Source organism: Lycium ferocissimum, chromosome 11 (assembly GCF_029784015.1).
Source record: "Lycium ferocissimum isolate CSIRO_LF1 chromosome 11, AGI_CSIRO_Lferr_CH_V1, whole genome shotgun sequence".
Taxonomy (NCBI): domain Eukaryota; kingdom Viridiplantae; phylum Streptophyta; class Magnoliopsida; order Solanales; family Solanaceae; genus Lycium; species Lycium ferocissimum.
In genome coordinates, this window is record NC_081352.1 from 42,048,123 (window position 1) to 42,071,808 (window position 23,686).

The following is a 23,686-nucleotide window of genomic DNA, read 5'->3' on the forward strand; positions in this document are numbered from 1 at the left end:
TTAATAGTATCACAATAATACTTTAAATTTATTAAAAGACAAACTCTCTAATAAAAACGTAAAAGGGTATTTAAGTTATGCTAATAACTTAATTAAAGTGGAGCAAAAGTTAGAGACTTTTACATAAGAATAGAGGAAAATGAGAAATTAATTGCGATCCATATGTAATCGATGGAGTAGAAAGGTTTTAAAAAAAAAATGTTAATTTTATCCCTTAGCCCAAACAAGAAAATGATTTCATTTCAAACAAAGATTGGAGAGCAACACTAAGAAGATAAAGTGACAAAATAATTAGAGCACATAAAATTAAATTATGATTTTTTAAAAATGAATTATTATCATATTAAAAATATAAAATAAAAATTAGATAGCCCTCATATCATCTTTGCTACAACTTAATGTTGGATCTTAGTACATTTTATTATATACCCCATTTTCCTCGAGCATTATATTCATTCTAATCTTAACTCATTAATAATAACATAAACTATTTCAAAAAAGAAAGTAAAAAATATATAAAATAACAGTCCAAATAATACCATCTTTTTTTCTTAAGAATGAAATTTAAAAGTGATGTTGACAAACTGTAGGGTTTCTCTATTATATTTTTATAAATAAAAGTTACATGCTTATGTAATTTTTAACCTTTGCAAATTTTATACATTACACAAAAAATCAAGTTATTAGATTTAGTCATGATCTTTATACATTACTCAAAAAAATTAAAATATACAATAACTAATTCAATTGTTCTCTAAATTTTAATTGTATAAGTTGTTAAAATATACGTTATAAAAAATAAATGCTTGATTTTTTTTATTTTTTAAAATATTATTAATGAGTTAAGATTGTTAAGATTAAAATGAATATAACGCTCAAGAAAAATGGGGTACATAATAAAATGTACTAAGATCCAACATTAAGTTGTAGCACGATAATATGAGGGTTAAACTATCTAAGTTTTGTTTTATATTTTTAATATGATAATAATTCATTTTTAAAAAATCATAGTTTAATTTTATGTCCTCTAATTATTTTGTCACTTTATCTTCTTAATGTTGCTCTCCGATCTTTGTTTAAAATGAAATCATTTTCTTGCTCGGGCTAAGGCACATAAATTAACATTTTTATTGTTTTTTTAAAACCTTTATACTCCATTAGTGCTTCTAGATCTCAATTAATTCCTCCTTTTCCTCTATTCTTATCTCAATTAACGCCTTCTAATTTTTGCTTCACTTTAATTAAGTTATTAGCATAACTTAAATACCCTTCTACCTTTTTATTACAGAGTTTGTCTTTTAAAAAAAATCAAAGTATTATCGTGATATCATTAATATAATCTATCATTGTGAACAAAATAATAATTGCTAAAATATTACATTGTATTTGGCATATAGTATGTTTTTATAGAAATAGTCACATTGTTAACAATAAAAGGTAAGATAGTAGAAGGAGTGGGGGCAGAGAAGGGTTGGGAAACGTGGGAATTGGGGTAAGTTTGCATAACTCATGAAAAAATAGTGCTATGTAATTTGTTTAAAAAAAAAAACTCAAAACTCGGGTGACGGATTTTAACGTGGGACGTTAAGTTACTTTTATATAACGCAGTAAATTACTGTGTTAAGGGTATTTTGGTACCACATTTTTTTCTTGGGATATTTTGGTTCATTCCATCTTTTTTTTGGGTCATTTAGGTTCCAGGCTCGTCATTGAACACAATAGATATTTGTGCTAAATATAAGTATAATTCCCTGTCCCATTTTATTTGGCACACTTTCTGTTTAAGTCTATTTAAAAAAAATATATCACATTTTCAAATTTAGAAATAATTTAACTTTATGAGATGGATGGAGTATTACTTAGTTGAGCACGTATTTAAAAAAAAAGTTTTTGGAATTTTTTATCTAAAATAAATTATAAATATCTATGTGGTATCAGTTACCGACCGAACCGTACCATATCAAACCAATTTTTTAGTTTTTTTTTAATAAAACTGAAGGTTTTAATATAAATCTATAATTGTACCGAATAATTAGGGTGGGTTTTATTTTATAAAAAAATACCGAACCGAATAAATATACATGTAAAAAATATATTTTATGTATCAAAATTTATAATACATACCATTAGATATTTTAACCTTAGACCTTGCCTTGGGATGAATTCAAATGGAGAGGGCTATAATTAAAACTTAAACCTACTCTACCCTATAGAAATAAAATACATATAAAGTCGTGAACACTACTACAGGACAATATCATCAACTACTCCAGAAGAAAGAAAGATTTGTTTCTCCTCCTCTTCTTTTTGTTCCCTCTATATTTTCTAAATTTTTGAAGTTCGTATTCTGATTAACAATGGTAGCATCAACATATAACTTCATATTGCAAATTCTTAAACTAAAAATTTAATACAATTACCCTTTCCTATTGCACTGGAACTTATATGAAAATTAATTTATGTAGTTTTAGTTTTCAATAATTTTTTTATAATAAAAATATTCTCTAAACACCAATTATCATGTCTTGAAACAATTGTTAGTTTGCTGCCTTGCTAGTATTTATTTTATAACGTAGTGTGTGATTTATACGTTATATGTATATTTCGTTGTATCTGTGAGGTTCATCAATAATGGTATTGTATTTTTTGTTTCTTTCTTTCATCACTTTTAATTCTTAACTTCTATTTTTTTCTGTATTGTATTAGTTGAGTTTTAAAAAAAAACGAAAAATTAACCGAACCGTACCGATACCAAAGAAAAAACGATGTGATTGGGACGATTTTAAAAACTTTAATTTTGGTTATATATATAGCAGAATAACCGAAAAGTTGGTATGATATTTATTTTATTTTTTTGCAAAAAATCGGCCGAACCGAACCATTGATACCCCTACTACTATCAATTATCTAATTAAGAACAAACTAAAAAATTTAAAGTTAAATTGTTACTAAGGCGAAATACATCACATCTCTTTGAACTTGTTATTAAAGTTTTAGTCAAACACTTGAACTGCAACATGTTCCAATTGAGCACCTAACATATGTGATTAGTGTTCTATTAGACACTTCCAGTTCAAATTGTCAAAAAGTTTTTGCGCGTGTTTTCAAGCGCCTGTTACATAGATAAGTTAACTATATAAATGTGCTACCTCTTTTAATTATATACATTAGCCTTAATTGGAGCAAACATGAGGCTTTACGACTTATTAAGGCTAATGCTTATAATTACAGGATGTGACATATCTAAGTGGTTAACCTATGGCTATCATTGAAATGAGAGCTTCATAACCCACACAAAAATCTTTTTAAATTTTGAATCGAAAGTGTCTAATAAGGACACTTTATCATGTGTTCAGGTGCTCAATTAAAACAAATTGAAGTTCGAATGTCTAAATGAAATTTACTGGCAAGTTTGAAGGGTTATCGTATAACTTTTTGTGGGATAGATTAAAAAGAAAAATATATCATAAAAATTGGAACTAAGGGAGCATTGATTAGTAGGATAGTAAGTAGAAGTTTAGTTTATTTTCTATCAGATGGGACTGAGTTTATTCTTGCACTGTAATTTACTTCAACCAACTTTTGCAACCATCACTCTTCCATGTAGTTTATTCTTAATCATGAATGATTAAGAAGATACTAGGTTCTAAGCAAACCTTTGGGCTAGCTGGATATGAGGAACAAGACATTCTTCAAATGGACAAGTTTCGTATAAAGAATGTATACCAGAGACTCAGAGGAGACATGCCAAATGTAGAGTGGAGAAGATTGACTTGTAATAACCATGGATTGCCAAGGTGGAAGTTCATTTTGTACTTGGCCATTCATGGAAGATTACTGACCAAGGATAGGATTGCAAAGTGGGCAACTGTGAATGAGCCTTCCTGCCCTCTATGTTGTTCAGTTGATGAATCCTTGAACCACTTGTTTTTTACATGTCCTTATTCATCTATTGTGTGGGGAAAGATGCTAGCTTGGCAAGGTATAATCCGAACACCGGCAGACTGGAGTGCTGAAGTTGTATGGGCTATAGGACAGGCAAAAGGCAGGTCAGTGAAAGCTATCCTGTATCGGATAGTTCTTGCATGTTGTCTATACTTCGTGTGGCAGGAGAGGAACTTTAGACTACACCAGCGGAAAAGAAGAGAACCCGAGGTTTTGCTGAGGCAGATTGCACAGGAAGTCCACTGTAGAGGATCCTTACTTCCTAGGTTGCACAGTCGATTGGCTGAGCTTAGTTACTATCCATAGTTTACTGATAAATAGCCATTGATGTAAAGGTTGCTTGTTGCTACTGCAGGCCGCTTGTCCTTCTCTGCAGGTTTTGAGCTGTAACTGATCACTTTGGGAAATAAAATTTTATTTACCAAAAAAAATATTAGCTGAATTATTATTGATAAGAAAAGGTTTAAGCATTTTCTCTACACCTAATAAAAGCAGATTGGTATTTAAAAACTTCAATAAATATCGAAATCATTCAAAACATGTAAATAAACTCCTTTATTAATCAAGCCATTTATAAAAATGCAGTCCTTTTTTTTAAAAAAAAAAAAAAAAAAAAGTTAATACTGATCGGACTCTTTACGTATTAGATGAAGTGATGAACTAATTGTAGTAGTATAAAATTTGGTTTGACTTTATCCATTGTTTCGGTATATAGAATTTTGCATAAATAATTCATATAGCACTAAAACACCCTATCATCAACCCCATTTCAATTTAATTAAGTTTTAAAAAACAAATTCATATTTTACATTTTACCCTCTATATCTCAGTTTTAATACAAAGAACCAAACACTTGATAAAAATAAATTTCTTCATGACAATCCCTGCAAAGTTATCCCCATATTTATAATCCCTGCATAACTTTAGTTTCTGAGCCATTATGTTATACATGTGATAACTAATGTCACCCCCACCTTTTTTGTTCTTTGAGTACCTTGAGTTTTGGTATCCCTTGAGCTGAGCTTTTAGAGTCAACGAAAATGCCCCGATAAATAAATAACTAACAATAATAACTATGCCTCAGTCCTAAACAAGCTGGCGGGCTGGCACATGAATACTTACTTCTTCACTTAAAGTCATTTCATAGCATCATCAAAAAAACAAATATAATAAAGTAAGTGGGAAAAGTAAAGATCAGATTTCTTTATTTCCAGAAGAGCAGTAGAAACTCTTCTTCCTTGCTTTGATTGGATATACAAAATACAAGGAAATACAACAAGGTTTTCTCCTTCCTTTGATAGATTGAGAAAAATAACAAGAGGGGTTATTATTATGTTAGTAGCTCAGCACACCTAGTAATAGTATAGCAGTGATACATTGGCATATAGAGTGCACAATTATGCCACAGGTTCTAACACAACCAATGCCTGCTGCTTCTGCTCTTCTTCTTCTTCTTCCACTTCAACAATTTCTTCATCAACCATTGCTGCCTCTTCATGTTGTTTACAGTATTTGAATATTACTAGACATATGAATGCTGCCAAGAACCGAAAAGAAACACTTTTTAGTTCAGTGTGAAAGTTCAATCCAAGGTAGGTAAGGTAACTTCCATTTGTTAGAAAGATGCTAATTGTATAAATGGCTTATGAAGGCTGCCAAGAACCTGGCTTAGAGAACTGGTTCAATCAATAATGAAGGAATTGGTTGGCGAATTACCTGTAAAGATTCGTGTTCTGAGACTGGTGAGGTTCCAAAATGCTGTCAATGCTGATGCAGCTATCATCTTCTTGTGAGAGCAAGCACCCCAACTCTCCACCAACCGATATTTCATATACTTGGCTGTATCAACAATTGCACTTTCATTCAATTAGATGCAATAAGTAGAAGCAAATATAAATCAAGCTGAAGCACTTATTTACCTTTACTAGATATCTGATAAGAATAAGAGGAATAAAGTTTTGGGGCAGTAAAACTGATGAAAAACCCTGTCAAGATTGAACAAGCACCAACAAGTATTTAGTTTCAATTGTTTTTGAGATTACTAACAAGTAATAATGTGTATATATTTAGGACAATTGAGTGATCTTACCAAGGGCACAGAGCCTCCATACAGTTATCAAATGGCCGTACTCAGCTCCAATTATCAGCACTGGCACTAACTAAAACCACAGACAGGCACATTTCCAATCAATTACAACAATTCAAATTCTAAGCATGATAGTTGATTGACTAGTGTTAAAATATGTAAGTTTATAAATTTGAGAATAAGATAAACATACTTTGAATAAGATGGTAAACATACTTTAGCAGGTTCTCCTGAGAAAAGCTCTCTTGTTTTAGAAATTGCAAGATTTGCAGCTGGAAGTATCAATCTTCCCATTCTCAATATGTCATCTTCAGTCAGCTGAAATTCGCGCTTTACTTTGTACCACCATCTCTGCAATTCAATAATGCATGAACATTCAGAACAACAGTGGGAACAACAATGCAGAAACTTAATATACTAGGTCTAAGGAATTTAAACGTTTACCTTTGCGAATCGAATGTGAGAAGAATGAAACAATTAAAAACAGTAACCCCAATTGTGATACCATAGAAAAAATGCTGCAATCAAGAATCACAAGAAAAATGTCATATGGAAAAAAACTCTTATGAATAAAAAGAAAATGTGAGATATAGAAGAAGAAAATATACCTAAAAGTAACTCCTTTTGCAAAACAAGAAGATAAGAAACAGAGAGACCCCAAACCAAACCAAAGGCTTGACCTTGCCACATCCCTCCACATCACCAAATCACTTAAAAGTATCTCAATTCTGTTTATTAAATCACACCCTTCTCCTTCTTTTGATTCTATTACTCAAAAAACAAAAAATACCCATTAAGCACAAGAGATAAAGAATGTTAGAAAGAATATAGATTATAAAGATTTCAGACATACTTGTTGATGTACTTGAAGAAACCAAGCTAAGCTTATCCTTTTTGGATTTACCACTATTCCTTTTCTTTCTTGGTTTAACCACTTCTTCAACTAACCCCGAATCTCTCTCTTCTCTCATTTCTTGCTCCAACCTTCTTCTTGATCTTCGATTATTATTGCGTGGCGAAGCACCAATGTTAGAATTTCTGCTCCTTCGCCTTCTACGAACACCATTAGGCTCAACCCCATCATCAGCAAATTGATCAAGCTTATCAGCAAGACGAGTTTTGGATCTTCGAAGAGGAGAAGGAGAAAGAAGTAAAAGCTCGCGAAGTGGGAGATTGTTGGTTGGTGACATTGCTGAAGGTGATGGAGATGCTAGTATTCTTGGTGAAGGGATTATTTCAAGAGAGTTTCTTGGAGTGAGGGATTCACTTTCTTCATCATAGCGGCGGAGTTTTGAGAGTCTTGAAGCTGATTTTGTTCGGCTTCGAGTGGAGGATCGATGAGATGGAGGAGTTGTATCCATTGTTGTTGAGATTGAGAAGTTTCAGTTTCTTCAAAATTTGCAGTGTTTTTTTTGGTTCTTGATTGTTTATGGAGGAGGGTATGGACAAGAAACTTTGAATGAGATTATGTAAGGAGCAAAGAGCCGTTGGAGGAGAAATTATGTTTTTTCGGCTGTTTGAATATTTTAAGTTTTTAATGGCGGAATTTGGGCTTTTGTTTCTAGGTCCTAACGGTAGGATAAGGTAGGGAGGCAAGTCCGTTTTGGAACTTTTGACATTTGTGGGCTTTTTTGGTACTTTATCCTAGGGGAATTTTCACAATTGACTTTGGGTTTTTTTTTCATGCATAGCTATACTTTTGCTAATTATATTTCGTAGTTATAATAACATGTATTTCAATTCGGCTGTATTTATTCAATTCGGTTATATTCATTCGTAACTACTTTTACACTGTATTCAACGTATAGTATTTAAATTCAATTGTATTCAAACAATATAAGTGCAAAAAGATATAGGGATATTCAGTTATATTCAAATTCACTGTGTTTATTTCTATACAAAAAAAAAATCTCCTTCCAAATACAGGCGAAAAATATATAAAGAAACACTAAATTTTACACTAAAAAAATAACGAATACACTCAAATACATTCAGATATGAGATACAAGAAAATAAGATAAACTCAGATCTGAGATACAAGAAATAAAATACGCTCAGATTTGAGATATAAGAAATAAAATACATTTAGATCTAAAATACACCGCCGAGGATTTTTCCACTGCCGGCAACGACGATTTGAGATATAAGAAATAAACATTTCTTTCTATATATTCAACACAAATACAAATACTTCAAGAAGAAAGATCGTCACCTAGAATTCCTAAAATCACACTCGTATTTGAGAAATACACTCGCATCGTCTCCGCAGAATACACTCAAATCCTCGTGAGGGCGTACAAGGTGGCATCGTGGTGGCGTTGTAGATGCAAGTGGCGAAGATGGTGGGAGGAAAAGAGGGAAGTTGCCATGCGTTGAAAAGGAGCGGAGGAATTGGGGAAGATGGGTTTTGAATTTTGATGCAGGGAAAGGAACCGTATGTTGTTGTATTAGTTACGTTGTGTAATTGAAATACAACATTTAGCTACCAAATGTAATTAAAGTAAAGTGTAGTTACTAAATATAAATACCTCTTATATGTTTTCCACACCACATAAATTTCCATTTATACTATTTCTCTACTTTTCCTCTGTCCCAACTAGAATGTCTTAATTTGACTCGACATTTTAATTAAAAAATAAAAGGAAGAAAAATGTGTAGACAAAAAATAAATTTTAGATATTTGTGTTTGCCAGAATCATTTCATGAAGTTAAATAGCTTTTTAAATATAAAAACGCGCCAATTTTTTTAATAAACTAATAAAAAGTAAAACAATCTTTTTATTTTATAATATATTTTACTAACATCTTTTAGGCGTTCATTTTGTAAAGTCTGTGTATGGCATCATAGTATTCTAGTTCTCAGCAATTGATCGATCAACTACGCCTTAATCTTAAAATGAACTGGAACCAACTAAATGAATCCTCTGTGAATTCTTATTGACCTATTCAGATTCATTTCATTGAAATGTTATAGAATTTGTCTTTAAAGCAAATTAAAATTTCTTCAAAATGGGAGTTTTGCAAATCTAACATTTATCTTGAAATTAACATACAAGCGTCTAATAGAATGAAAAAACTGTGCTTTTGGTAAACAACTCTTTAACAGCACCATGTTCATTTGAAGTGCAACATACAAGAGTGTAATAGAATAGAGAAACTCTTGTTGTTATTAGCATGTTAATTTGACAACTTAACTGCACAAAGAACCAGCACATTTGCAATGTTAAACAGGCCTTCTGAAGTGAATCTTGCCACGAACGGGGTTAGAAAATACTCTGATTTTGGATGAATCAAGTTCCACAACGCGATCAATAACATTGGACAGTGAATGCAGTGAAGACATTTATATATTTCACAAGCACTGATCCTACTTTCACGGCAGTATTACAAGCAGTAACAGAGTATATACGAGCTATAAAGTTGGGGATGTAGCCCAGCTTGATATTGTACGAGTATCATCTACAACAACCTAATGAAATCTCACAATACAGTACTAAATTACATTTGCTTCAATAATTGACCCTGACGTTCAATGAGCAGCTTCAGATCACCACATTTCACTCGCTTATAAGATGAAATCTGCTTACTTTTTCTCAATGGGCATGCCTTTGTAAGAAAAAAAATAAAATAAAGGTACCAATTTTCAAATGATGGGGAGGGGATTTACAATCTGGAAAGGCATGGACACGCCTTTGATCAGAATGAGTTTATCCTGTATAGACCATCATCGAGCTATGATGGCTTAACTGCAACAGTTATTAGGAGCCAATTGTCACGTCCAGAGATGCAACTATTTTTATTTGGTTTTTGGTAGACTTGAACCAATTTGTCAAAGTTGACGAAAAAAAGGCTTATGTTTGTTTAGCATTTCTGAAACAAAAAGCTTTGATCCTGCCGAGGCCATCCTCAAGAGCTGAAATTTCCACAGCAAAAGTTACTCTTGCCCAATTCTTCAATCCAAGTGCTTCCCCTGCAATGCATTCAATTTATGAACATGCACAAATCCCGCTGCCTGCAGTTCTATATCTCAATAATGTTGTAAAGTAATGCAACTTAAAAAATTACCGGGTAGAACAACTACAGATTCCTCTCTAGCAAGTCTGGTGCAGAATTCCAAATCATTGTTGATGCCTTCCATAAGTGACATGTTTAGTTTTGCCTGATAGAAATAATCGCAATAAGACTACTCAGATTCTTTTTCCAACCAAATACTCATATTTTGACTAAGGTGTTTATAGCAATACCATAAGAAACATGGATCCTTGAGGCTTGTATGGAGTAAAGCACGGTATCTCCCTTAGACCAGCATAGCAAGTGTCTGCTGCTTTTCTCAGTAGGTTTATGGTATTAGAGTAGAAATCTTCAGGTGTTTCAACAAGAATACGAGTAATAGCACCCTCAAGAATGAAAAAGAACTAGGTTAGATACTTAGATTTAGTTTCATTTGTTTGATAGTAATATAATCCAAATAGCAAAAAAAACACTTAATGAAAAATAATGTGCATCACGAGAAACACTGCATGATAATTCAGAAATATGGAAAAAGGTATCTGTCCCTTAGACTAGTTTTCCAGGCTTTTAAGGTGATAACATTTTGCTTGGTTTAACATTTCAGTTAATGGCACACTATATGAATTGTTTTGCATGAACGTTTGTATAATATACCAGAGTGAGCGTAGGAGGTACAACACCGATGTTGAGGTAGTTCTTGATAGACTCCACAACCTGAGATCAAAAGACAAAAAGTATGATATTTAACTCTGCATAAGGATGTCAGTATTTGTGAAGTAAAAATGAACACCCTTATAAGCAAGTAGAATTGCTGCTAGTGGGGCTATGTAGTTTTCGGCATGAATGAAATCTAATACTTTCTATTTTGTGATTTTGTCCCTTATTCATATATTTTTCTCACTTAAAACAAGAAAGAAAGAAAGAAAGAAAGAAAGAAAGAAAGAAAGAAAGAAAGAAAAGGAAAAGGTAAATTTCTTCCACCAGAATTCCCTCTTTGCTTTCTGTTATCAGCGAGAGAAAAAGAGAGCGAACCCCATGTTTTTGAAGGATGCCGTTGGGATCACATATCACGATCCAGCCAAATCGCCAACAAGGAACCATCCATCTCTTTGATATTGAGCCAATTGTCAGAATAGGAGCAATTTCTCCAAAGACTCCCATTGGCACAAATGGATTACTACCAAACACTAGATGACCATAGGCTTTATTTGATATCACTAGCATTCCAAGCTTCCTTGCAGCCTCTGCAATCTGTTAATTACTCTCATTCAAGAAACCAACATTTCATGAGCAAATCTAAAAACCACATTTAACAAAATAAAAACGTCTAATGCAATGATGAACCGACCTTCTTCAAATGTTCTCGCTTGTACACATTCCCACATGGGTTACCAGGGTTTATAACAACCATGGCAACAGTTCTATCATCTGCTAGGGCTTCAAGCCCATCGATGTCAACCTCCCAATCCTGCTCAGGGAGAAGATCATAGTGCCTCATTTCGAGACGGTTATACGTAGCAAGTGCTTCATACGCTGGATACCCTGGTCTAGGAAGCAAAATATTAGCACCAGGTACAGCAAGAGCTGTAATTAGGACATCTATTGCTTGCTTTGCCCCAGCTGTGACATGAACATCATTTGGTGACAATTCGTATGGATAGTCGCGAGATAGATATTCTGCAATTGACCTGGTAAATGTTTGAAACATCAACATTACTCGACTCCTTTCTTGCCCTTCCGGAGTACAATTACATTTTGAAAAGATTTTAAGTTATAACTTATAACTAACCGTGTAACACAGTCAGGTCATAAATATCAGCATTACTAATCATTAGTAACCAGGTTAAAATGATTTCTAACTTGCTATTGCAGGTTGTGCATATTCCTCAATTCCTTTTAACAACAAACCCAGTGTAATTCACAAGTGGGATTGGGGGAGGGTGGGATGTACATAGACCGTACAATCCCTACCTTCAGTCAAGACTAGGTCAAAGTCAACAAAACATCAACTCCCGGTAAAACTAGTAAAACTCAATCAAATTTTAAAAGGCGTGTAATTAATACTGTGGTGCAGTTTCCTTATCCTACAACCTAAAATGATAGTCTAATACTCCCTCCATTTCATTTCAAGTCCATTAAGAAAAACAATAACTACAAGGTATAATTTTCTAAGTTATCCCTATTTATTAGACGTTTTTTGAATTAAGCAATATTAAAAAAGAACTACTTCTTTAATATTAAAGGTATAGTTTGTAAACATTTGCCAATTGAATTCCTAAGGTGACAGTTATTTCGGGATGACTTTTTGAACTAAAACGGCAGTTAAATGGGACGGAGGGAGTATCGATTAACAACGTCAATTATACTAGTCAAGGCCAATCCCATATTTTCGGTCAAGCCTATGTCAAAGTAAACGAAAGTCAATAAAAAGTCAACTCCCAGTAAAAATAGTCAAACCCCGAAACAAGATATACAAGCTGATCCCCCATAAGCATAGGATCCCAATTTTATAATCAAGTACTCCTTCCATCCCAATTTATACCACACTCTTTCCTTTTTCTGTGCCAATATAACTCTAAGTATCTCATTTGACCTAGTTTCTCAATCAATTAGGAAATTATTCTTGACATCTATTCAAAAAAATCAGGACTTTAATTTAAACAAACCCCCCAAAGGAAAAAGACTTCAAAAAAAAAAAACATAGAAGAAATAAATAGGAGAAAGAGTTAAGGATTACCTAGAGGCTTGAAGAAGATCAGATTTTTGGGTATAGCCGTTGTATTTACCAGATTGAAGTGAATCAATTAGAGCATCCTCTGATACTTTAGTTGTTCTAAAATTAGGGAATCCACTAGGATCACCATGGCTAAGAGGGATTACATTTCTTGTATCATTTTTGTTGATGTTTTCATTTAAGGTGTTTAGCTAGCTTCTTATTGTAGAAGCTGATGCTTTCTTTGCTTCTTCTTTTCCTTCAAAATTCCATCTTGATTTTGTTGAGCAAATTTCCATATCCACTTTACTACTTTGTAGTATGATTTTGAGCTGAAGATATTTGTGATTGGCTTTTGAGAATTTTGATCTGCAACCAGTGTTTGTAAAATCATGTGGGTTTAAAAGTTTGTGAATAATACTGACTCTGCTTCAATTTATACGAAACCATTATTATTTTTGCTTAGAGTTTTTCTAAATTATTTGAATTATAAATTATCATAACTCATACTTCCTCCGTCCTAAAAAGATTATCCTCTTTTAATTTGACATAAAGTTTAAGAAATAAAATATGATTTTTTTTGTGATCTAAAATAAACCTTAGATATTTGTATTTAACAGTATCATCTCACAAAGCTTAAATTGTTTCTTAAATATAGAAAGACAACAATCTTTTTTGATAAAAAGGAAATTGACAACCTATGTTGTTGATTTGCTCATTTTTCGTATTCTAAATATATAAATTTTATTTTTATAAACTTAAAATATTAATGTCAAAATTTACAAATACAACTTTTAATCTATTACTTGTCAAACAACAACATAAATCAAAAACAGAGAGTAAGTAATTGCAATCATTTATTTTATAAAAGGATTATGAAAATATGTAATTTGTTTGTCTATGAACTATCATTTGCTCATTTGCTAAGAATTGGGGAAATTCTGATATTTTTCACAAATTGTGAGATCTTCATGTTGACTAGAAATAATAAAACTTTTGAAATCTAAATTGTTTGTCCTAATAAAATTTTAATTCTAAAATCTAATTTCAAATCTATATATTATCAAATTATGATTTAAAATCATATCCAACCGTCTAGTTTTGTGCGTTCTTCACTTTGATAACCCAAATGTCCAATAAACTGGCATAAATTAGAAACATAATTTTACCAACTTCTTTTTAGGCCAAAATTCTCATGCACTTGGTGTTTAATACTAAAAGGATATTTGGCTAAGCTTAAAAGATGATTGAATCAATTTATAAATAATTTGTGATTTATATTACGTTGTTAATATTAAAAATGCTTATAAATCAAATTCAATCAAAAGTCATAAAGTTAGTCATATCTAACTTAGGATTTTACCTCTTAAACAATTTTAAGGACATTTAAGTTATTTTAATATAAAAAATGTATGTTAGCACGTTTTTATCAAACCCATTAATTATTTATTATTAATTTAGTACTTTTATCCACACACTTAACTGTTCACTTTTGTTTTAGCTTCAACACCAAATTAGATGATTCTACATATCCGCTGCTACTGCTCATATGTCCAATTAAATTACTTTGCAAATTACCGAAATAAGATCAGCATAACCCACAACATTGGACAATAACGTTTGCACATTTCACAGACACTTTGTTTCTAGCTTAGCTAGTTAAAGGTTTATCTTACAAACAGATGCACTAGTAATGGTGCATTATGGATATTCTGTAGCAGGAGTTTGGAAGATATTCCCCAGAATGATATCGTCTAGGATAATCCGGAAGCGGATACCATTTCAAATAACATATTACATTCCTCTCATGACTCGAGGAAATTGTTGAAAACTTAGCCAACTTATCTATGAGCTATGGTACTATGTACACCAACTGAGATCCAACGACTAGTTGAAGATCACATTTGCCAATCCATAATGCAGAGATATCAAGGTCGTTTCTCGGACAGTAGCTTATTGTTTCTTGGCATGCCTTTGATAGAAAGCATTTAGTCTATTGAAGCCATCTTCCAGAGATGATGGCTCACATGCAAAGGTTATCCTGAGCCAATTCTTGAGTCCCACAGCAACACCTGCACAAGGCTTTATTGTCAGATACCTATACAACATAGCATCCCACAAGCTTTTGTGCATGCAGAACACACAAACTTCATATTGATATACTAGCTTTTTCAAGTGACAGTCTAGTTTCGTGCAGCATAATCAAACAACAATGCAAATGATGCATAAATCAAATTCATATAACAAAGTTACACCCATGGAGTCCCAATAAAATTTGACAATTGCCTGCCATCATCATCAGCTGCCAATGATACCCCAACATTTATGTTCCTCAGTTTTTATGGGTTAAACTGAACTAAATATCAAAAGAAGTGATCACTAGCTAGCATGGCAGATTTAACGACTAAAAGCGTATGAGAAACATTCCAAGGCGTAAAAAAAAGGACTTTGAAAAGATAGTTCTCCAAGAAAGAGACATTTGTTTGAGTGAGAAAACCTATGTTTTTGATAGAGTTTGATCAGCTTCATGGGACATTTGTTTTCTTTTACCTGGTAAAATTATCAAAGATTCTTCCTTAGCAAGCTTGAGACAGAAGTCCAGGTCATCTTCTATGTCTTCAAGAAGGTTCAAATGAAGTTTGACCTGCAAGGGAGAAAGACCTCCATTAGACTATTGATTAAATCTTCTAATCTCAAGCTAATGGCTAATTAAGCTTCTATTTTTATTTTACCATCACGAACATGGATCCTTCAGGTTTACTTGGGCAAGTGATGCAAGGAATATCCTTGATTCTGTCGTAAACGATATCTGCATCTTCTCTTAACATATTTACTACTTTAGAGAAGAAATCATCTTTTGTTTTCTCAAGGATTTGAGGAATTGCCCCCTGTCAAAGCAAGAACAAAAAGAAAACAGATACCTCAGTAAGAGATGTGGAAAATTACACCTATACTACTAAATTCTTGACTAACAATTCCATTATGTTATAAAAATAAGAACTTAGAATATGTTTAATAATACACAGAGCTGTTTGACCAAAACAAATTTCAATCCTTTAGCAACTCAAATGTGTCAAATTTAAGTGGTACTAAATTTTTTTATACAAATGTGTGGCGTAAAGGAATAACTGGTACTAATTTTTTTATACAACACAAGCAGAAGAAGCCATTATAAAGAGCAAACCTGAACAAAGGTTGCGGGGTCAGAAGATATATTGAGATACCCAATGATGGAATCTATGACCTGCAAATAAGAAAAAGCACAATGTGACAACGTGTAGACATTGTTTTGTGATAAAATATTTGTCCTCCTTTCTCAAGAAAGCTAGTCAGCCTCAATCTAAGATCGATATATACGTATATAGCCCGCTATAATATACTTCTACATTTCTTTAATGTACCCTAATCCAATTTTAATGCACTAAGAACCTGACACAGATTACACTATTTCTCAGTCCTCCTTTCAGCAGCAACAGTGCTTTTGATACTAAAAGGAAATTCATCAAAATATCTTTAGCTTCCCCTTGTATTCCATTCCTGTTCCTCCTCCAAGCAACTGCATCCCATTACCTCAACTCCCAACCCATGACAGATGCCATTCACTCAACACATTGCTTTAACAAAAGCACAACACACTCGAGTAAAAGTCCTGGAACATTCACCACGAAGTGACTTGCATCAACTTTTATGTTTGATTAATGTGTTTCTCTCTATTATGTAAATTCTATGTCATTCTGTTTGACTTCTAGTATAAGAGAATCAAGCGTCGGTCTGATTGGTTTTTATTTTCATGAAAAAACTATTGCAAAAGGCACACCAAATTACAATAGGAAAGAGCTTAGGGGATAAATAGCAGTTCATGGGGCTGAGTGCAGTTCAACACCTAAACTGGCTTTTAAGTGAGCTAAAATTACTTTCACCAGAAAAATAAACATATAAAGAAGTAGTAGAGAATGACCATCTTTAAAAAGAAAGTACCCCATGTTCTTTTAGTATGCCATTTGGATCATTTGTAACAAGCCAACCAAGTCGCCAACCAGGGACAATCCACCTCTTTGATATGGATCCGAGTGTAATAACAGGGGCAATTGATCCAAAGATTCCCATAGGCACAAATGGTTTACTCCCAAAAGCAAGATGAGCATAAACTTCATCAGCAATAACTAAAATTCCAAGCTTTCTTGCCATCTCTGCCACCTGATAGAAATTAAAGCACCTCTTTATATTCATAATGACTTAGGATATCAACGTATTACAACAAAAAAGGAAGTACATGTATGACATACCTTCTTCAAGTGTTGTTCTGTGTAGACATTGCCACAAGGATTCCCAGGATTAATAATGACCATAGCCACAGTATTTTCATCTGCCAAAGACTCAACTGCATCAAGGTCCACTTCCCACTCCTTTTCTGGGAGAAGATTAAAGTGACGCATCTCGAGATGGCTAAATCCAGCCCATGCTTCATAATAAGGGAATCCAGGAGTTGGAAGTAGAATATTTGCATTTGGGCGTGCAAGAGCATTCAAAACTACTTCAATTGCTTGATTACATCCAATTGTCAAGTAAATATCATCGGGGGACAACTTGTATGGGAGATCTTGAGATAGGTATTCTGCTACAGCCCTTTTCAGAGAACAAAATTAAATTAATTAATTCTGAATTTGAAGAATGTGAATGATATCTCCAAGAATCAATCAGGCATATTCCCTTTTGAAATAGCTCCATAATTGCTTCATATTCTTGTATCCCATAAATGTAGGTCACAATGGGATGCAGTTAAGATTAATATTCACAACTGAGAAAGAGGGTGCAGGAACCATATGACAAACAAAAGTGGAAGGTATCTCAAAAACAAGCAGGTACATAACAAAAGCCAATCAAAGAAATAAGATAATGGAACACTAACAAACAACGAGTAAAACAACATCAAGAATAAATCAGTACACATTAACCTCTACAAAGTCATTTCTTTTAATCAAGACACATTAACCGTACAGCATTGACAAAAACGCACCTAACAAGTAGTACTACAAAGAGAAGTTACCCTCAACTATTGGAACAAAATTAGCTTTAGACTGGATAATCTAACCTCGCAATACACTTAAATGTGATACATATGCCGGGAAAAAAATAACTTATTCAGGGCAAAGACTGCCCATGCAAGATATTCTACAATTAAACAGATTAATGGAAGAATGCACTGTGTAAGACATGTAACCAAACACTTTGAAATGAGAAACACTACAGGCCCGTTTGGACATGCAATTTTTTTTTTTTTTTCATCTTTTTTTCCATAAAACTACATTTGGTTATACATTGTAGTCAATTCTTCACTCTAGCTTGAAGTTGAGTTTTTCAAGTTTCAAACTGATTTTAACAATTTTTTCAAGCAAAAAAAAATCCCGTCACAATATATTTACTTGAATATTTCTTCAAGTATATGATACTTATTACCCAACGAGACTTCAAAAGTACAGGATGCTAATAAGCTTATCAACTGCATTGACCAATATATATTGGTATTCTTCACTCACAAAATTAGCCTACTAGCTGCTTCACTGCTTTGGCTAGGTTTGACATCCAAAAAATAAACTGCAATTTGTATTGCTTAATATAATTGAGCTGAACAATCTATTCATACTAAACATTACAAAGTTCATTTCAACATAATTATAGAATTTTTAGCTAGAGCAAACACCAAGGAATTACCGAACACATCTTAAAAAGGATTATTTAGTGTGTGCTCCTATCTAAAATTCAAAGTTTATTTTACAATAAGTTTTTATTGAATGACAAATGAATCAGTGATTTTATTGATACAAAAGTAAGTTTCATATCACAACTTGAGTGACCTTTTGAGATATCTCATAAGATAAATTCAACGGTTCTTTAATCAAGACACATTAACCGTACAGCATGAACAAAAAAGCACCTAACAAATAGTGCTACAAAGAGAAGTTACCCTCAATTATTGGAACAAAATAATCATACCTCGTAGTACCCATGCAAGATATTCTACAATTAAACAGATTAATGGAAGAATGCACTGTGTAAGACATGTAACCAAACACTTTGAAATGAGAAACACTACGGGGCCGTTTGGCCATACAATTTTTTTTGCTCTTTTCATCTTTGGTTATACATTGTAGTCAATTCTTCACTCTAGCTTGAAGTTGAGTTTTTCAAGTTTCAAACTGATTTTAACAATTTTTTCAAGCAAAAAAGTAACTACCTCACAGTACTTGAATATTTCTTGAAGTGAGAAGCATGTCCAAATATAACTCCAATTTCCAATACTCCTTTTCAACTTAACTTCAAATACTACTGTTTTTATCCAAATATCACCAAATTCATATCAAGTATCTCAGATTCAACAGTTTACAAGACGAATTGTGACATTAGATTGACACAGATTGAGTAAGCAATGCCAGCAGATTGGTACCTTCTAGTAGGAAGGATGCCAACGGTGGATGAATAACCGTTGAATTTAGCCAAAAGTATCACATAAGTTCAGACGGAAGGATTACCTTCTAGCAAAGTACTTTTTATGTAGTTTCTAAATATGTAAATTATTTTTTAAAAACTTATATGTCCAAATTCACGGTCAAAATAAAAAAAATTGACTATCAAAATCCAAACTGTCTCACATAAATTAGGACAGTGGGAATACATTTTTTCAAATTTCACATTTTTTATGTCCAAATCCCTCTTAGAACACGGTCTCATATCCAAACACTTCACAAGACGAAAATTGAGTAAAATTTGAGTACGAAATGCCAGTAAATGGTACCTTCTAGCAGGAAGGATAATATACGTATCAGTGTATAGTTTTTGTATATTCGGCCTACTGCGGTTATTAAGTTTGGCCGAATGGACACAAACAAAAGAATCCCATTAAAAAATTCATTTCTAAATGTTGATCAAGATTCACATAGATATGAATCTCGAGAAGCAAAAGTATCACATAAATTGGGACGTAATGAGTAGCTTCTAGCAGGAAGGATAATATACATATCAGTGTATAGTTTTTGTATATTTAGCCTACTGCGGTTATTAAGTTTGGCCGAGGGACATAAACAAAAGAATCCCATTAAAGAAATTCATTTCTAAATGTTGCTCATAATTCACATAAGAGAATCTCGAGAAGCAAAATATATCACATAAATTGGGACGTAATGAGTACCTTCTAGCAGGTAAGATAATATACGTATCAGTGTATAGTTTTTGTATATTTGGCCTACTGCAGTAATAAGGGACATAAACAACAAACGAATCCCATTAAAAAATTCATTTAAAATGTTGATCAAGATTCACATAGATATGAATCTCCAGAAGCAAAAAGTATCACATAAAATAATATATGTATCAGTGTAGAGTTTTTGTATATTTGGCCTACTGCGGTTATTAAGTTTGGCTGAAGGGACATATTAAAAAAACCATTTTTAAATGTTGGTCAAGATTCACATAGATATGAATCTCTAGAAGTAAAAAGTATCACATAAATAGGGACGTAACGAGTACCTTCTAGCAGGAAGAATACCAACGGTGGACGAATAACCGTTAAATTTAGCAGACCGAACTGCATCAGAAACAGCATCTTCAGCTACGGGAGTTGTCCGAAAACAAGGGAAAGCAGATGGGTCGCCGTGTCCGAGAGGGATAACGGGTCGGGTATCATTCGGGTTAAGACAAGACCTCAACTTGTTAAGTACACTTCTTACTGTCAGATCAGATACACTCGCCAATTTTTCGTTCTCTTTGAAATTCCATTTACTTGTTGTTGTAGTAGTACCATTCTCCATGTTTGATGCTATTTACTTTTATCTGATTATGAATATCAGCAGATATGGAGGAAATTGGAGAGATGGATATCTAGTGCAAAGATACTACAAACATATAAAGCCAAACTATAGGAACGAAAAAACAAATATACAAAAGAGGTGGCAAAATGACCCTACACAGTTTTGCTTTGTCATAATCAGGTACAGTTTTCTACACTTTTATTTATTTAGTTATAACGTTTAATGTAATTTTTTTAGTAGAAAATGTTTAACGGCTATTCTCGTATATATTGTGATTGAATTAGTGAGAAAAGAAAAATTAGTAGTAGTATTTTTACACGGGAAAATAGAAAGTTATCAACATTTTAATGAGAACCTGTTTTCCACAATACATTTTTTCAATGAGTTTGTTCGGTGTGAATAAGGTGGAAAATTATGTTTTATAACACAAATTTCCCACCGAATATCAGTGAAGAAACCTCTGTTTCTAGTAGTATTTGAGAGTGTACTTTTTATTACTCCTATTTTCTATCTATTCAAATGGTATAGTTTTTGGTGTTACGGTTTTTAAAATTTGACAACATTTTCTTGTACTTATAATTAAAAAAAAATCTGAAATTTAAAATTTATTAAAAATTTGATAGAAATCAAAAGTGTTCAATTTGGCCAACACAAAAAAGCTAAAACTGCTCAAAATTATTTTAAATCCATGCTTGATGCTCTCCACTTCTAATTTCCTCTTTGATAATGAACTTCAGCATATATGGAGGGGAAGGACTAAGGAGATGGATTTCTACTGTTAACATATTTGCAAACATATAAAGCCAAGCTATACAAAAGAATAGAAAAGAGGTGGGAAAATGACACAAAAACAAAAAAATCTGGTTTAAAATAGTGCCTCAAAAATATACCACTACGTTTTGCTTCTTCAAATTTATCAAAAAATATTATTTTCTTTTATTAATATTTAACAAACTCTAATCACTAGCTATAAAGAAACTTATGAAAAAAGAATCTAATTGGAGCTCATTTTTAGAAGTGCACAATGTCTACATTTGTTGTCATTTTTCGATCTATTTTAAATGAAGTTCCTTAAAGGTGTAATTTTTATTATTTTGATCTAATTGTGTGATGCAGTTTCTGAGATTTGACAAGCTCTTTTTTGATATTTAAAGTTTTTTTTTTCCAATCGATATTAGAGTTTGTTTAATATTTAATGAAAGTTGTTCAATTTTGACAAACATAAAATATTAAACTATTTAAATTTAAATCTATAATATAAAACAAAAAGGGACCAAACATTTTCTGGAGAAGAAGCAATGGTGGTGGGGTATCCAGTTGATGTCAAGCTCAGTAGTGTTGTGGCGGACCCACTGAAAAACATATATCGAGTAAAGTACAACCCACCAAAAATGTATGTCGAGTAAAGAAATGGACAATTGCTTGCCTGTGTCTCTCCACATATGTGTTTGGCCATATTTATGAAAAGTTAAATGTACTTATTTTTTCAACCAAGAAAAGAATAAATTATTTTAGAGAATGAAGATATTTAGCTAACTTTTTAAATAATTAAGTGATTTTAAGTAGTAACTTAAGTTATTTTTCATCTGTGATAACTGTGAACAGAGAAAATTGAAATTTGAAACTCTTTCTTTGAAGATAAAATATTGGTTTTTACAAGATAAATATACGTACCCTTACCAAAATTGCATACTAACCAAATTATTCTGTCATCTACTATCAATACAATTACTTGAAAAGCAAATATTTATTGAACTAATGTACATTTAGTAATATCTTTAATTTATCAGATATTGACATTAAGTAATTATATACGTCCAATATTATTGCTTTAATTTAATTACGTGGTAGCTATTGGGTGCTTTCTTTTCTTTTTCCTTTTCACCGCGTTGTAGTTACTTTCTGTATTATATAAGTTACGTGGTAGTTATATTCTGTATTTTATGTGTTACATGGTACCTCCTTTCTGTGAGCCTCTCTCATATCAAATTATTTGTTATTTATTTTTATTTTATTCTACATATATGGTGCGTTTGGTACGAAGGAAAATGTTTTCGGAAAATGTTTTGCAGTTTTTCCATTTTTCTTTGATCAAGATTTTTGGAATTAACTTTTTTAGGAAAAACAAGTTCCTTAAAAATAAAGAAAATAACTTTCCTAATGAAAATAGGGAAAACAAATCTACAAGTACAACAACAACATACCCAGTTAAATCCCATAATGTGGGGTTTGGGGAGGGTAATGTGTACGCAGACCTTACCCCTCCCTCGGGAGGCAGGGAGGCTATTTCCAAAAAAAATCCACAAACGACATTCTATATTAATGGTTTCCTCCCCACCCTCGAACTCACACCCACCCCCTCCATCCACCACCCAATACCATCCCACCCACCACCCCAACCAACCACCCACCCCACTCCGCACCCATCACACCACCCGAATTTTCTATTTTTTATTTTATTCCTACAAACCTTTAAAAAATTAGTCCCCAGTCCATGGTTCGGTTCGGTCCGTTTTTTGCAAAAATTTATACCATGCCAATTTTTCGGTTACTCTACTATATATAACCAAAATTAAACTTTTGAAAACAGTCTCAATGAGATAGGTTTTTCTTCGGTATCGGTACGGTTCGGTTAATTTTTGGTTTTTTTTAAAAAAAAAAATCACCTAATGCAATACAAAAAACAAGGATTAAAAAGTTATGGAAGAAACAAACTGAAAACACTACATTATTGATACTTACAAATACAACGACATCTACTTACAACTTATAAGGAGCACACTACACGATAAATTCATATATTCGTTGCTTCTAAAAGAATATTAAAATTATTAAAAATTAGAACTATACAATGGATTGATGGATCCTGCAGCTAGCAAGTCGGCAAACCAACAATTGTATCAAGACATGATAATTGGTGTTTAAAGATTATTTTTATCATAAGAAATTATTGAAAAGTAGAACTATATAAATTAATTGTCATATAGGTTCTAATGGTAATGGAGAAAGAGTAATTGTACTAAAAAAATTAGTTAAAGAATTTGCAATACGAATTTATATGTAGTTACTACCATTGTTGATTGGAATAAGAACTTTAAAAATTTGGAAAAAATATAAACAAAAGAA

At 32.4% G+C, this 23,686-nt stretch overlaps 4 protein-coding genes across 6 annotated transcripts; 1 reads left to right on the forward strand and 3 right to left on the reverse strand.

The window, feature by feature from the left end:
- Nucleotides 1-3,624: 3,624 nt before the first annotated feature.
- Nucleotides 3,625-4,251, forward strand: LOC132038358 (uncharacterized). Its single transcript, XM_059429035.1, has one exon. The coding sequence runs from the start codon at nucleotides 3,625-3,627 to the stop codon at nucleotides 4,249-4,251; it is 627 nt and encodes a 208-aa protein (XP_059285018.1).
- An 871-nt stretch (nucleotides 4,252-5,122) lies between these two features.
- Nucleotides 5,123-7,549, reverse strand: LOC132036085 (reticulon-like protein B17). Its single transcript, XM_059426318.1, has 8 exons — nucleotides 6,885-7,549; nucleotides 6,640-6,796; nucleotides 6,470-6,549; nucleotides 6,248-6,366; nucleotides 6,035-6,104; nucleotides 5,865-5,930; nucleotides 5,662-5,784; nucleotides 5,123-5,482 (listed from the first exon to the last, which is right to left on the reverse strand). Exons 1-8 carry the CDS (start codon nucleotides 7,390-7,392, stop codon nucleotides 5,343-5,345), a joined length of 1,263 nt encoding a protein of 420 aa, XP_059282301.1. The 5' UTR covers nucleotides 7,393-7,549; the 3' UTR covers nucleotides 5,123-5,342.
- Nucleotides 7,550-9,360: 1,811 nt separating this feature from the next.
- LOC132036974 (nicotianamine aminotransferase 1-like) lies at nucleotides 9,361-13,115 on the reverse strand. 3 transcript variants are annotated; one of them, XM_059427397.1, is made up of 7 exons: nucleotides 12,780-13,115; nucleotides 11,391-11,730; nucleotides 11,075-11,286; nucleotides 10,697-10,756; nucleotides 10,276-10,428; nucleotides 10,097-10,190; nucleotides 9,361-10,001 (listed from the first exon to the last, which is right to left on the reverse strand). In XM_059427397.1, the coding sequence occupies exons 2-7, from the start codon at nucleotides 11,425-11,427 to the stop codon at nucleotides 9,883-9,885; spliced, it is 675 nt and encodes a 224-aa protein (XP_059283380.1). In that variant the 5' UTR covers nucleotides 11,428-11,730; nucleotides 12,780-13,115; the 3' UTR covers nucleotides 9,361-9,882. The 3 variants fall into 3 exon arrangements, with proteins under 3 accessions (XP_059283380.1, XP_059283379.1, XP_059283381.1); XM_059427396.1 differs by having other exon boundaries at nucleotides 11,075-11,293; XM_059427398.1 differs by lacking the exon at nucleotides 11,075-11,286.
- Nucleotides 13,116-14,361: 1,246 nt separating this feature from the next.
- LOC132036109 (probable aminotransferase TAT2) lies at nucleotides 14,362-20,658 on the reverse strand. The gene is made up of 7 exons (XM_059426347.1): nucleotides 20,280-20,658; nucleotides 17,042-17,381; nucleotides 16,734-16,952; nucleotides 15,940-15,999; nucleotides 15,488-15,643; nucleotides 15,306-15,399; nucleotides 14,362-14,827 (listed from the first exon to the last, which is right to left on the reverse strand). Exons 1-7 carry the CDS (start codon nucleotides 20,558-20,560, stop codon nucleotides 14,709-14,711), a joined length of 1,269 nt encoding a protein of 422 aa, XP_059282330.1. The 5' UTR covers nucleotides 20,561-20,658; the 3' UTR covers nucleotides 14,362-14,708.
- Nucleotides 20,659-23,686: the final 3,028 nt, after the last annotated feature.